Source organism: Callionymus lyra, chromosome 15 (assembly GCF_982586985.1).
Source record: "Callionymus lyra chromosome 15, fCalLyr1.hap1.1, whole genome shotgun sequence".
In the NCBI taxonomy this organism is placed as follows: domain Eukaryota; kingdom Metazoa; phylum Chordata; class Actinopteri; order Syngnathiformes; family Callionymidae; genus Callionymus; species Callionymus lyra.
Window position 1 is genome coordinate 11706089 of NC_141832.1, and position 15484 is coordinate 11721572.

Below are 15484 nucleotides of genomic sequence, written 5' to 3' on the forward strand. Positions count from 1 at the left end.
AGTTTTTTTTACAAACAAACACCGTACTTGTTGCGATGACTTCAGTCTCTAAGAATAATTTAGGTTAATTCCAGAGAGACGTTCTCTAAGACAAAGAAGTGGTTTGACTGTAGTTGGAATCGCTGATCCAGAGGTCGAGTCATGGGTTCTGGAACAAAAGGAACCTCTCAAAGACCTCCCACTAAAAAAAAAAAAAAAAAAAAAGTCGGACAAGGGACAAATCCACGTCGTCGGTCAATAATGCAGAGCCAGGCTTTGTTGATAAGACCGGACCGTAGCGGAACTTTTGGCAGGCGGAGAGAGAGAGTTGCTGTTATTCTCGGGGTCGGCCTCGACCTTCGCTGTTGGGGGGGTCACATGGTGACGAGAAGGAAAAGAATCTTTGCTGGAGCATTTTTACTGATGGAGAACTTGAAGGTTATAGTGTACGAAGTGAACTAAATTGCAATTTTTTTTTAACTCTGTATCGATATCGACATATTTTAATTTTCTTCATACTTCTTTTATGGTTTATATTTAAATAAAGTGCATAATAAACATTTTTGTTTACTATTTACATCCAAATATTGACGTCGTTTTTTTATTTTTGTGTCGCAATTCAACTTCCGGCCTCTAGATGGCAGCAGACATCCCATCCTATGCGGCTAAAGGAACAATGTTATCCCGCGAGATCCCGGCCATGACTGAGGACAAGAGGATACAGTCGACTCAAATGTTTAGACATATTGTGGTCTCGAAACATATTAAGGCAGTTACGACTTCGTCAGTCATCATAATCTTGACAAATAACACAACACTAGCCTTTACCTACAGATCATTAGATCGATCTTTTTTTTGTACGAACAGAACATTAGTTTAAGGTCATAAAGCATTAGATTATCAACAGTTTAACCTCCTTTTTAAAAAAGTTCCCTCTGTTGTATACGTCACTGTGTAATCTGGGTTCTGATTGGCTAACGGGCCATGAATTAAAGTTAAAGTTATTTTTATTTACTTGAGCTTCAGATGACGCCTTAAAGCTGCCCCCAAAATCAACAACCCATTCACTTTCTTCTGTCTTTCTCTTCATTAACTTTAGTCATTAAAAAATAGTTTATTGTTTAATTGTTTAAGATAAGATAAGGGACATAAATCATGTATGTCTACTATTATACAGAGAATTCCAATAACAGTAAAACTTGTGTTGAATAAAAGAAATAGGTTGAAGAAAGAATAAAAACACAGACATAATCCAGATAAATCAAAATGTTAGTTGTGGAAGGAAGTCATACCTACTGTTGGAGAAACTTTAGTTAATATACATTTTTGCTAGATCCACAATTTTTCGTTATATCGAATATATTTGCCATCTTGGTGAGTTGACTTTGACCCCCCAGACTATAATAATAAAGATGAAATATGGTGTAAATCTCTTACCATTTTCTAAAGGCTTATTTGAGCAAATGTGTCTCCTTTAGAATTGTTATCCTAGATCCAAGTTTTCTCTCGTCATGGATTGTCATGTTTTCCAGGGTGTCCCCATTAGAGCAACGACGTAACGCTTAAACAACATGTTCCATTTTGGAGAAAAAAAACGAGCTTATACTTCATAAAGTTTGTTCAAGGAAGGAAGGAAGGAAGTTGAAGATAAAAGTCTTAGAAAAAGAGACTAAAGTCTGAGTCAGGGTTGGTGTCACATGACACGGTTCTGACAAATCAGGAATCCACACGAACGATCCGATCTTGAAGTCAATTTGAGTTAGAATTCCCGTGACCACGAAGTCGCGCCAGACTCCATGAGTTGATCCGACACGTTTCAGATCCATATTTACGAGCAGAGAACGTATAAAAAACACATCTAGAATTTCCTCTAAATCATGGATTGATTTATGGATAAGTCTTGAACATTTTTTTGGGGGGGGGGGGGGTGGAGTTAAAAAATGATGAAACTTCAAGAGAGTTTAGCGAAGCTTCCAGTCCGTGATTCATCGTGTCTCGGTCCAGATCTCGGAATAATCGTCGTCTCTCATTTCCGCCCAGCGCTCGCAGCACTTCCCCCCCCCCTCCCAAACCTCCCAAACCTCCTTTCTCCTCCTTTTTCCCCCTTCTCCTTTTTTTTTTTTTTTCGTGATGCTTTTCTCCTGGCCGGAGGAAGTGACTGGGTCGTTTCTGGATCCCGAGGGGATCGAAATGATGGAGCTCCTTTTCCTGTAACCCTTTTCTTCATCAGAGCTCAAACCAAAACAACCATTTAGTCGCAATTAGTTTGGTATGATGGTGAAAACCACAGTCGAACTCTTGAAAAAATCCAACACCCTTTTCAGGCAAAAACATGAGAAAAATCATTGTAATCTTTCAACTAAAGTTATTCCTGATATTGACAAAACTTAGAAGCTGAAAAATCTGATCTAAAAAGAGACATCAGTGGAGAGATATCAAGGGGGTTTAAGAAAAGAATGCAGGCAGGGTGGGACGGCTGAAAGAGGAACCGTTCCAATACAGGCATTTTGAGATTAGAGAAACAAAAAGTCACCAAGAGTAACATCTATTTTTTTTTCTATTGTTTCCAAATCCTTAGTAACAGATATGGTTTGAATACTTAGTTAAAGCAACAATATGTCCACATTTTCACCTTGTTTTTCATTATTTTTTATACTTCCTATGATGATGGTTAAAATGTAACCATTCATGACTCGTGTAGTACAAGTTTGTTTGTTTTTTTTCAGCAGCGGATCAGAGACGGTGTTTTTCATAGGATTGAAGGGAGGGAGATAAAACAAGAGCCTTTATATCGTTTCGGAAACAAGTTGACAGACATTTACAATAGAAAAACATAATTTTTTCAAAGTTGCAGTTACAGTTTTCTGACGCTAGGGGAAGCCAGAAAGAATATTTAAAATACCATGGATCTGGTCTTTAAATGTTTTTAATTAAGGGGCCCTATTGTATTTTATTTTTTTAATACTCAAAATGTTTCAATTTAACAAGTTTCATTTTGTTAAAGCTACAAATATGACCCCTTTTTGTACAATTACACGAGTTCCATTTGTTCCCATGATTCTTTGTAAGTAAAATAAAATAGGCCTTACAAAAGAATTTAGATAAAGGTTACGATTAAAAAACAAACTAAACTAAAATATTTTTGCTGCAATTTTTCAACATATAAACAATAAACCATGTGACTTCCTCATTCATGCAAAATGAAGTTTCAGGTCTTTATCAATAGAGGTGACTATTAGCATTAGCATTGACATATCTGGCGATATGATGATCACGAGTCAAGGCAACAGTACAATATATCGCAATACTGTAGCAACAAAAATATGTATTTGTAGTATTGTCGAGTACTTGATTCTGGTGTTGCAGAATTTACAGACCACATGACTCTTGACAAGTCGTAACTGCTTTCATTTGTTCTGAAACGAAAATATGTCCAAACATCAGCTTTTAAAAGCTGCTGGAGTCGACTGTATCCTCTCGTCCTCAGTCATCGCTGTGATCTTGCTGGATTTCCTTGTTTCTTTTGCTGCAGAAGATGTAATGAAGTTTAACTGCAACACAAAAATGATCCACTGTGTTAACACTATTTGCAAGTTAATTCTCAATTTATATATATATTGTTTTTTATTAGTAGTATTTATTTTTATTATATAAAACTCACTTGAAAATGAAACCCCATAAGAACTTATAGAAATATGTTTCTTTGTGGGACAAATAGAAAATAAATAATTTCTGATTTATTTTATTAACTGTGCTTGAAAATATCGCAATATTTTAACTGAATCCATTTTTTCCCCTCACGCCCCAAGTTATCTGTCCCATGATCCTTTGCTAACATAGTTGCTTCCTGGGCGTCAAATATGGTGGTTTTATTCTTTAACTCAACGTCTTTCAAACTTCACGTACGTTGTTTCAAATCGTATATATATAAAACTAACCGAAATAATGGCGAATAAACAACCGCTGATTCATCGCTTGTACCTCGCGGTCTCGGGTTCAAAATCCTCGTAAAGTCTTCTGGCTTCTCCGTCGATCCCATGTGTCGGCGCTTTCATTTCATCTGTACTGCGTGGGAGCTGAAGGAAGTCCAACTCTTCCAGGAGCGTTTTGCCAACTGTGTTTTTTTTTTTTATTAGGGCAGAAGCCGAAAACTTCTTTTAATCCTCGACGTTCGGGCCCCGAGATCGTCGAGAAAGTTCTGCCTCAATCATTTGATCAATCCCTCGTGTGGCTCTGCAATTACACTTCCTCAACTGCTTGTTTGTTTTGAGGTGAGATTTGTCACCGCACACACACACACACACACACACACACACACACACACGTTTTTTCTGGAGATGCCCCTCCTCGCCGTTCTATTAGAACCAGCTGTGGACCTGGAGGCTGCATGAATGGCTCTTTGTGATTTTGGCCGGAGCTCCAGTCAAACAATGAAGTGAACGGCGAGACTTTAACGGTTTTTTTTTTAAAGGTCGCTCGTGACCGTTTTAAGGGGCGACGCCACAAAATGTCGAACCCCGCATCAGGGCTCTGGTCAGCGCCCGTGGAAGTCTGAGCTCGTGACGGCGTTTTTTTGTTTCCCAGAGAGCCGCAGTCTGGAGCGTTTGTGTTTGAGTCGCATTATAAGGCTTGTGAAATCAGACTTAAGTCATTAACGGTGATCGGTGCAAGATGACGGGCCTTCGCAACACAACATGCGGCGGGTGTGTGTGTGTGTGTGAGGCTATGCCTGGAGATTTAAGGAGTGTTACCCCGGCCCGTTGCCCAATCACATGGCAGGGAGGCTCCGAGTATGGGATTGATTAGAGAGCTTTGCGTCGGGAAATTGTTGCTTCAAAGTGTACAAGGGCGGAGATCAGACGATGTTCCTTCAGCTTATGTTTGTGAAATTCCTAAGAATGCTTATTTACGGTAGAATATTTCTGATGTATTTCTGATACTATAGCAACAAAAATATGTATTTGTAGTATTGTCGAGTACTTGACTCTGGTGTTGCAGAATTTACAGATCACATGACTCTTGACAAAGTCGTCACTGATTTCATTTGTTTTGAAACCAAAATATGTCCAAACATCAGCTTTAAAAGCTGCTGGAGTCGACTGTATCCTCTCGTCCTCAGTCATCGCCGTGATCTTGCTGGATTTCCTTGTTCCTTTTGCTGCAGAAGATGTAATGAAGTTTAACTGCAACACAAAAATGATCCACTGTGTTAACACTGAATATTTGCAAGTTAATTCTCAATTTATATATTTATAGTTTTTTATTATCAGTATTTATTTTCATTATATAACACTCACTTGAAAATTAAACCCCAAAAGAACAAATAGAAATATGTTTTTTGTGGGACAAATAGAAAATTAATCATTTCTGATTTATTTTTTAACTGTGCTGGAAAATATCGCAATATTTTAACTGAATCCATTTTTTCCCCTCACGCCCCAAGTTATCTGTCCCATGATCCTTTGCTAACAGAGTTGCTTCCTGGGCGTCAGATATGGTCGTTTTATTCTTTAACTCAACGTCTTTCAAACTTCATGTACGTTGTTTAAAATCGTATGTATAAAACTAACCGAAATAATGGCGTATTTGCTTAAAAAAATGACATTTTTAGGTCATTTTAGGGATTCTTTATTTGCATCCTTCAGGTTGCGTCTATTAGAAGATCATCGGGGTGTGTTTTTAGTTGAAAAAATGATGTGAATGTTGTGTGTTTTTCTAATGTCTTTGAGCAGTTTTTGGCAATTTATTCATCAAGGGAGCAGTTTTATAAACTGTGACACAAAATACTTGCAAGAAAACATGAGGAAGAGCTAATATACGGGTGTTTCTTGACTGTCTTCTGAAGGAGAACCTTAAGATCAAGCCAAAGAAGCTTCGTAAGAAGGTCTCAGTGGGCTTTGTCAAACGTCTTTTATATGGTTAAATTATACATGTTTCCTTGACGTCTGTGAGTTGTTGTTGATGTTATTTTATGTGTAGTAGTTGAAGAGCTCATACGTTTTATATGGTTTACTTGATTTATTGAAGTGGAAACTGTTAAGTTATAGTGTTTTCTCAACTCATTATAAAATTCCTACGCTCTTGAATGCATCACTGGCGTATGACGATTGGTGCCGCAAAAGTTGAGGCGTGTTTCTCATATTCATGTGTTGAAATGCAAAGTAGTTTATAGTTTAATCATTTTATTGGATTAACTTCACTCACAAATATTACTTCATGTTTGAAATTTTAGTCATAGTAGTACTATAAACTCAAGAATGCAAATGAGTGTGTAAAATGTTAATGTGTAATTGAATTTAAAAAAAAACTTCATTGATTATTGATTTATTATTTGTGGAGCATAGACACTCCCCTGACGTCGGTCTAAGAAGGCTGTTAACAGTTAGAGTGGGTCAGATCCATCTTTCATTTCCTTCTTAAAGATCTTCTTAGGCTTAAGTGCGACGCTGGGAAACTTCCTTCTTTCACAGTGTTCTTAAGAGAGCTGCAAAGATCATAGCACATAAGAGCTTCTTAAGCAATCTGGGAAACCCGGTCATTTTCATTATGAGCTCAAAAGTGGTTTGATTGTATATTATTTTATTTTATTTATATTTTATTTAGCGATTATCAATATAAATGTGAAGATGTAAAAAAAAAAAAAAGAATTTTGAGAAACAAAAAGCGAAGAATATTCACTATAAATGACGAGTAAAAAATTATATAAATAAGCTACACATTAAATATCAACATCAGACCTGCAAAGACAAAAATAAATAAAAGAGCTCAAGCTTTATTTAAAGTGTCATTAAAGAGACAATTTACAGTTTGAAAAAACACTTCATAAGAGAAGATGACGTTTTATTTTTTATGTTACGTAACTTTTTTCTATAGACTGTCAAAACTATTATCTGTTAATAAGCGTCGTTGTTAATATGTTTCTCAAACATCATCTCCTGCATTACAATAAGTTATTTCACATCAATATATCTTGCGAAAAGTATGACTTTTAGGAAGAGTTTAAACTCAGGCTTTGAACGGCGAAAGAAAAGACAAGAACCTTTTGGAAAACACTTCCATCAAAAGACGCACTATGTTCAAAGTTCAGCGGCACCAACAGACTTTTCAGACGACCACAAGTCCACACTGACCCTCAGTGTCCTTCCACACACGTGGTCACGACCGCCACACACACACACACACACACACACACACACAACTTATCTTTCAGAATGATCGCTTTGAACTCTCCATGTGGCTCTGAGAGTCAACCGTCGGCCATGTTGGTTTATTTAGCTGAATAACCCTTTGATTTGTTGAAAATATGATGACAATTGTGCCGTAAACACAATGCCTGGTTGCTGAAGTCCTGGTGTGTTGCTGTGTGACCAGAACCACCGGTGAAGCCGGTTGTGTGTTCAAGTGTGTGTACAAAGAAGCCTGTTGACAATGCAAACACGAGCGTAAACATCACCCGTGTAAGAATGTTTGCTTCATTACCGGCAGGAAGCAAAATCTATTAAGTCACTAAAGACACATGTGTCGAACTCTGGGACCAACAATCACACACACTTTCAATAAGATGCAATTTGATGGTAGAATGAAAAGAAAATGTTGACTACTTCCTGTTTTTTAAGTATAAAAAGGGTTTGGGCTGCGACCAAAAGTGCTACCAAATTTTGACCTATTATGTGATTTAATTATTTGACATCTTTGATCGAAGACAATTTCAATGTGCGGTTATCAATAGAGAAACTTGAGCTGAGTACTAGCTGCGTTCTGTCAATCATTCGTAGTCATTTTGATACAATATCAGCAGAATTTTCAGTAAATCATTTCATGAGACCCTTTTAGTATTTATTTCCGTTTTAGAAACGTAATTTTTTTCTGGCATTTATTCAACTTTTTCCATTGAAAAAACACATTCTGCTTTCACAACATTCTTCAGAGGGCTCGAAAGAAGATCGTAGCACTTAAGAGCTTCCTAAACAATCTGGTTAAACCGGTCATTAGCTTTATAAGATAAAAAAAGTTAGGGTTTTTAGGTTTTTTTAAGATTTCATAAAATTCTAATTTTGAAATTTTGGTAACAATGCTTTGTGTTCGCTGGGACCTTCAATTTAAATTTTGTCAATTGGAAAAAAATGTATTTTAGAAGTTAGAAAATGACGTTTTTAAAAGTTCTGTAACATTTCATGAACCGCCGGAACCTGAACTATGTTTTTATTTTAAATTTATATTATTTCAGAAACCATTTTTGTCCATTTTAGAAAAAACCTTAGTCGCCCTTTAAAGTATTTATACAGTATATTTTTTTGAAACATATTTTTTTGGGGCATTTATTCCAACTATTTCGATTGGAAAAAAAATGTGATTTTGTTCAGATTATTTAAATAAAAATTTCAAAATGTCTTTGTGTTCACATTGGACCTGAACTTTGGTTTTAAGGTAATTTAAATAAATCTTAATAGATGTCGTTTTTTTTGTGGTTTTCCAAATATTTGTAATTGGAAAAAAGGTAATTAATTTCCTGGATTCTTTAAGACTTAATAAAATCACCTTTTTTAAATTTCATCAACATTTATTTTGTGCTCACATCGACCACCAGGACTTTGATTTGCTGCTTTTTTTTCCCACTTTTTTTGGTTTTGTAAAGTTGATTTTTGGGCCATTTTTTCAAGTGAAATTCATCCATTTTTTTGTAAATTTCAGTAATAATTCTTTGTGTTAAGATTGGTCCATATTCACTACTACAGTATTCAAAAGTAGTAACAGAGCACATGATATGACAGAGATTCTGAATTTAAAAAAAAAAAAGTAAATTAAAGTGATTTCATGTTTTTGGGATCAATAAGAAAAAGTCTTGTGACCCCTTTTTTAATTTGAGAGACTTTTGAGTTCATCCCAAGGCGAGAAGATCAAGTGAAGTCATGAAGTTTCCTAAAATTACGACATCACATGATCTCAGCTCCCGGGAGAGACACCACGTCATCTGACCAGGACACCGTGTCCGGATTTAAACTTGACCCTTGACCCTCCTTGAGATCCGTCGTCATCGGTAACGGGGTGCTGCCAAAGTTCAAGTCCACCTCTGCTCTCCCCTGCAGGTGTGGACGAGAAGGGAAGCGAGAGAGTGAGAGGAGAGCGGGCGAGGAAGAAGAAGAAGAAGAGGAGGAGGAGGAGGAGGTGGAGGAGGAGGACGGACCCTCGCAGCTGGTAAAACGCAGATAATAAATCTTCTTTTTTTTTTTTTGTTCTCTCCTAATTCACAAAGCATTCCCGACTTAAAATACGAGGAGTCGGTGGAAAAAAAAAAAGGGTCCGAGGTAGTTTTTGAACCGGGAAGTATTTGAGCAGAAGCTAATCCTGCGATGGGAATAATAATAATAATAATAAAACGATGATTCATCGAATAAGTTTGAGAAAACATTGTGAACGACTCTCCCGGGTGGTCTCCACCTCAACGGGAAACCGTTTTACGAAATTAAAACGTCTATGACGCGAGAAAAAATCTTTTATTCTTCTGACATCCGAAGCATCCCAAACCCCCTCGGAGGTCCTGGTGTGTGACGCGGATCTGTGTTCAGATGTCATCTCAAAGAGACTCTGTTGGAGGTCAGATCCTCCTCCCCAGATGTGCTTATTGCCCGGGGGGGGTTTGTTGGGGGAGGACGAGGTGGACGAATCGAACTCGCAAACGGACTCTAAACAAGCGAATGTTGTTGAGCGGCAGGAGAGACCGCTGGGCCGGGATGTTTGGTTTCTTAACTACACACTGTAATTATATCGCATCAGCTGTTCCCTTGTCAGCAACGTCCTCCACCCTCTCACACACACACACACACACACACACACACACATGCCTTCTCAACCCCTGCTCTGTTTCTCACACATGTTGTCAAGAAGGACCGTAATCTGTCTCGCACGTTCACACCGAGGCCTGATAAAACCGACGTCGGCTTTCGAGTTACTAATGTGTTCCTGAGATACGGTGAACTGCTGGGAGATACCTGGAATATTTCTCATTTGTTGTCGTCACACACACACACACACACACACACACACACACACACACACACACACACACACACACACACACACACACACACACACACACACACACACACACACTCTGGGGCGGTTTTCTCCCTTGATAGCAAAAACATCCTACCAAGGACAAGATAAGAGTGACTTCAGATTATGGATCTACTGACTCCTTCAAGAAGATAAGATGTTTTTATTTGTTCAGGCTTTTCCTTGATTTTCTGGAACTCCTGTTGTGTTATCAGTTTTATCTTGATCTTTAAAGTATATACTTTATTGAATATTGTTTTGATTGTTTAAGCGCTTTGTGACCCTGGTCTGGAAAAGCAAAAAAAGTACTTACTTACTTACTCAATAAAGATATATTTCCTTGAATTAACCTCAAACTATGTTCACGTTTTATACATTTCAAATAAAAAGCCTCAAAATTGGATTAAAAAACAAAACAATTTGTCTTTATTACCGCTCCGCTGATGTCTCAGTATGTTTATGATTTAAAATGAAACATTGTTTCTTTTGGACTTTAATTAAATGTTCTTTGCTTCTATAGAGAATTAATCAAATTAAAACGGTTTAAATCCAAAAAAGTTAAATTACTTTTTTCTAAAATACATTTCTTTTTATTAAAGAATTTTTTGTCATTTAAGCAACTTTTGATATGGATAATAAAGAAACAAAAACACCTTTAATTTAAAAATAAAGGTATTTGGACCAGAACAAATAATTCCACGTTTATTTAGATAAACTGGTATATTTATTTGTTTCAGGGAGATATTCGTTTCTCTCAATACATGTAGCATGATACACATTGATGAAAGGAAGATAATTAAGCACAGATTAAATACTAAATACAATTTAAAAACATGAATAAATTGGGTCAAAAACAATTTTGCGTGACTCATTTTTAAGCTAGTACCTGCATTTTTGTGTTGGCAATGGTTACTCTGAAACTGAAAGATACATGCTAACTGAAAAGTAACTTATACTAAATAACTTATTATAATTCTATATTTTACAATTTGACAATTTTCTCTCGCTAACCATGAGGTACTAACGCTATCTTTTTTAGCTTTTAGCTGCTTTTATCAGAAGTGCCTCATATTGACACTGTTTTGATTTATGATGAGATGCTAACGCTATCACTTTTAAGGAACCAAATACCCTTTTCTATTCATTGGTTTTTTGTGCTTATGTTTGCAGCATTATCAGTATATTTAAGAAATTTGCCTTTTTTTTCCAACTCAACGAAATCCCATCTTTAGTTTTTTAGTAAAAATAATGCCACACTTTTTTTTATAAAACTGATGTGTTTAAATCTACTTGACGCTTGCTTATATGAAAAAGCTGTTGATATAACCTTCAAATAATAATTAAAAACAGGTCGGTAAGATTTTTGTTTACACCTAGCATGTTAACTGTAGCGGGAAGTAAGTAAGTGTGTGAGACTCACTTATAAGCTAGTATTTAATGCTAATAGATGATCGTGAAACTGAATAACAAAAGCTAACTAAAATGTAACTTATACCAAAGAGCTAATAATGTATATTTTAATGCTAACACAAAGAGCTACAAGTTAGCCATTCGCTAGCTATAGAAGTGCTAGCAATGACAATTGTAGCATCGTTTTGTTTGAGATGCTAATGCAAGACCTTGGCAAAGTGTGGCCCTTTGACTGTATGTATACGGCCCTCGTAATGTCAGAGTTTGATCATGTATAAATGGTTCTAATGCATTAACAAATGTATTTTGTATTTATTATTAATTTTACATTTTCACACTTATTTACTTTTTCCCTCTTTTCTTGTGTGTAATTTTTCGAGTATATATTAATCCCTCAAAAAAAAATGTTTTAAGTTAGTTGAAGAAATGTCTTGAAAAAAATTCATCTATACAAGAATAAAATTTCAGCTTATTAAGCTTAATAAATGTAAGTAAGTAAGTAATTTTTATTTATATAGCGCTTTTCCAGACCAGGGTCACAAAGCGCTTAAACAATCAAAACAATATTCAATAAAGTATATACTTTAAAGGTCAAGATAACACTGATAACACAACAGGAGTTCCAGAAAATCAAGGAAAAGCCTGAACAAATAAAAACATGTCAAGGCCTGATGACGAAAGTCCTTTTCGGAGGGATTTTCTCTTCTTTCTTTTTTGCTTGACGGCCCCTAACAACATTCACAGAATTCAATGTGGCCCCTTGAAGGATTATAATTGCCCACCCCTGCTAATGCTATCAAAACAAATCGCTCATTGCTAATTTTGGTGAATTAAAATGGATAAAAGACGACAAACTGAGGTCTTTGTTATGTGATGTGGAAAAAACATATATATTATATAATATATATTTTTGTTTTTCGGGGTCAGGTGTTTCAACTGTGTGCAGATGTTGACGTCAACTGAGACACGAGTCATCCTATGTTTACCTTATAATAATAATAGGTTTGTCTGTGTCACTTCCTGTGAAAAACAATAGGGAGTCGAACACGTATAATTATTGAAATACCTTTCGGGCGGACGATCACATCTCTGGCGTCAGGGTCGACGCGATAAGGAGAAATCGCAGCGAGACATTCAACCGACTGCGGAACATCAAACATACCAAGTCAATTCGGTCAGCGTTTTCCATGTGGCCTACTTTTCACGAGCGAGCGAGCAACAGTCACAAGATACACGGGAACTTCAAAACACCACTTAACAAAACCCCCCCAAAAACCACTCAAAGGTGAAATAAATATCGGCTTTAATAAAAGAGTTTGTGTGCATTGACTTTATTTCGGTTCCCACCGACGCGATGACCTAGAAAGTTAATATTTTCCAAGCAGGACAAATACGTCCAGTGGACAGTTTACCGCTCCGTGATTGGTCCAGGCCAGGACACACGTCCTTTGACCGGTTAAACCGAATTAACTTGGGAATGAGAGACGAGGGATGGTCCGCGAAACTCCTGATCATCAGCTGATATGGAGCGAAAGGGGAGGGCGGACGGAAAAAACAGGGGAGCACGTGAAGGAGAAGAGAAGTGAGTCTGAATTAGGAGGCGAAGTAAAGCGTGAGCAGATGATTCCTAATAAGGCTGTAACCGGCGGCGGCTGCACTGGCTGCCAGGAAACTTTCCCCTGTAACTCCTCTTTGCTAAGAACAGAAACAAACACACAATACACAGTGACCCACTGTGTTACCAAAGAAAAAAAATGAGAGGATAAATTTAGACTGTCAAGCTGTACGGTGGAAGAAAGAAAGGAAAACCATTTGTGACAGTGAAACAATGCAGTGAGCGAGTGGATTCAGAATAGCAACACACGCACACGTTTAAAGTCGTTCTCCCTTTTTCCTTTATCTTTAAGTTTATTATTTACTCTTCAAGGCAGCGTTAACATGATAGCAATGCTGGACATGAAAATCATATTTAAACATTAGTTCATTAAGTAATGGATGGAGGGATAAAGGGATAAAGGGATAGATGGATAGGTAGAGGGATAAAGGGATGGATGATGGATGGATAGGTAAAGGGATAGATAGATAGATGGATAGGTAGAGGGATAAAGGGATAGATGTATGGATGGATGGAGGGAGGGAGGGATGGATGTATAGATGGATAGATGGATAGATGGATAGATGGATGGATGGATGGATGGATAGGTAGAGGGATAAAGGGATAGATGGATAGGTAGTGGGATAAAGGGATAGATGGATAGGTAGAGGGATAAAGGGATAGGTAGAGGGATAAAGGGATAGATGGATAGGTAGAGGGATAAAGGGATAGATGGATGGGTAGAGGGATAAAGGGATGGATGGATGGATAGGTAGAGGGATAGATGGATAGATAGAAGGATAGAGGGATAAAGAGATGGATGGCTCGACAATGTTGGTAATAAGGTTCGATAACGTTAAGTATGCTTATTAATAATCAATTCAATATTACTATAAAGATATTAAAGTGTTGCTGATTTTGAAACAAATTTTTCCATTATTTCGTTTTTTTGTCAAGAAATTGAATTTATAATGCATCAGTTGAATTGAAATAGTTTTATCTATGTGGCGACATTTTTCTTTAACTAGTTGTATCTTTTTTTAAGAATCAGGAACTGGGAGGAATCGCTATTGTTTCTAAAAGTGAGCAAATAAAACCGAATCACCTGTTATGTTGCTAAATTTTAACAATAAATGATTTAAAAATATATATAGTTTCATGAGATTTTCAAACTTCAAGCTCTTAATTTTGAGCAATAAAAAGAGAATCAAAAGGAGAAACCGAGGAAGTTGATAAGGAGGATGAATAAATGTGGATGTAAAATAGTAAAACAGCAAAAATAGTGAGCGATAGAAAGTTCCTTTTCAAAAGTGTAATAAAAACTTGAGTGAAGTGAAGAGAAGAAAAGTAGCACAAATGATGAAGTCATGACTATGTGGAAGGATTTAGCGTGGAAATGATTCACCAGGAAAGTTGGAAGGAGAGATGGAAGAAAGAGGGGAAATACAAAATACAACAAGTGACGTTTATTTCAATTATCTTTGATAGTTCTTGGATCTAATATTCCTCAGACTTTTAACTCTTATCTGTGAGATTTAGATTCTTGTAAATATTATTCCCTTGAGTGTTTTAGTTTGGATAAGATAAGAGTTTTAATGTGATACCTTCTTCGGTTTAATACATTGATAAAAAATATTAATCCCACGTCTCTTCTTCCCACAGGTGAGTCGCAGGTGTCTGTTGGACCAGCGACCCAAAGGTCATCATGGCTCAGGTGCTGCACATGGACCCTGGCTTTCCAGGTACAACTTTTCATTCAACGTGTTTTCCATGAGTCGTCCTGATTTTAAACGACAAAAATATGTTTCAACTTTTGGATTTCTCCATTTAAAACATTTTTAATTCATTATTATTTGTCCATTTTTGCCCCATAATACACGATAAAAATAATTATACCAATAATAAACAGCAAACCATTGGTAATATATATATAATATTTCTGCTGTACTTTTAATGATCGCACAGTTTCTATATTTAAAGAAAAAAAATCTCCTGAAAGTCACTTTGGTATAGATTTATAATGATGACTTATCTAGTATTAAAAAACTATTTTACTATATTTTAATAGGCTCTTGTCATTGACATTAAAATGTATTATATTTTTTATATATACCAGTTGGAGTTATTGTGAGAATAAAATATACTTTTATTTTGTTTGGTTTAACTCTGCTATATTCATTTTTAATCACTTTTAATGTTTATTTAATTTGAAAATAGCGAACATAAATATCTACTTTAAATACTTTCGGACCCAAATATAGTTCTGTGTACCTCAGAGGCAAATATTTGACTACAAAGTTAAAAACAGATTTGACCTTCGGCCTCCACTTTTCCTGCGATTCACTGATTGTTTGGGTCCAAACAGACGAAAAAGGCTTTGAGGCCCAAACTTGCTGCTGTTTTCTCAAGTCTGAGCTGAAGTTTAGACACAGATTTCCCTTCATTTAA

The 15484-nt window shown here is 36.4% G+C and overlaps 1 protein-coding gene across 1 annotated transcript in view; it reads left to right on the forward strand.

Moving 5' to 3' along the window:
• Positions 1-15484, forward strand: part of kank2 (KN motif and ankyrin repeat domains 2) — a 37324-nt gene that overhangs the window by 4753 nt on the left and 17087 nt on the right. Inside the window, exons 2-3 of the mRNA XM_087808958.1 lie at positions 9066-9174; positions 14699-14778. Coding sequence (XP_087665084.1) covers positions 14742-14778 — 37 coding nt within the window. The 5' untranslated portion in view covers positions 9066-9174; positions 14699-14741. The remainder of the gene's footprint in view (positions 1-9065; positions 9175-14698; positions 14779-15484) is intronic.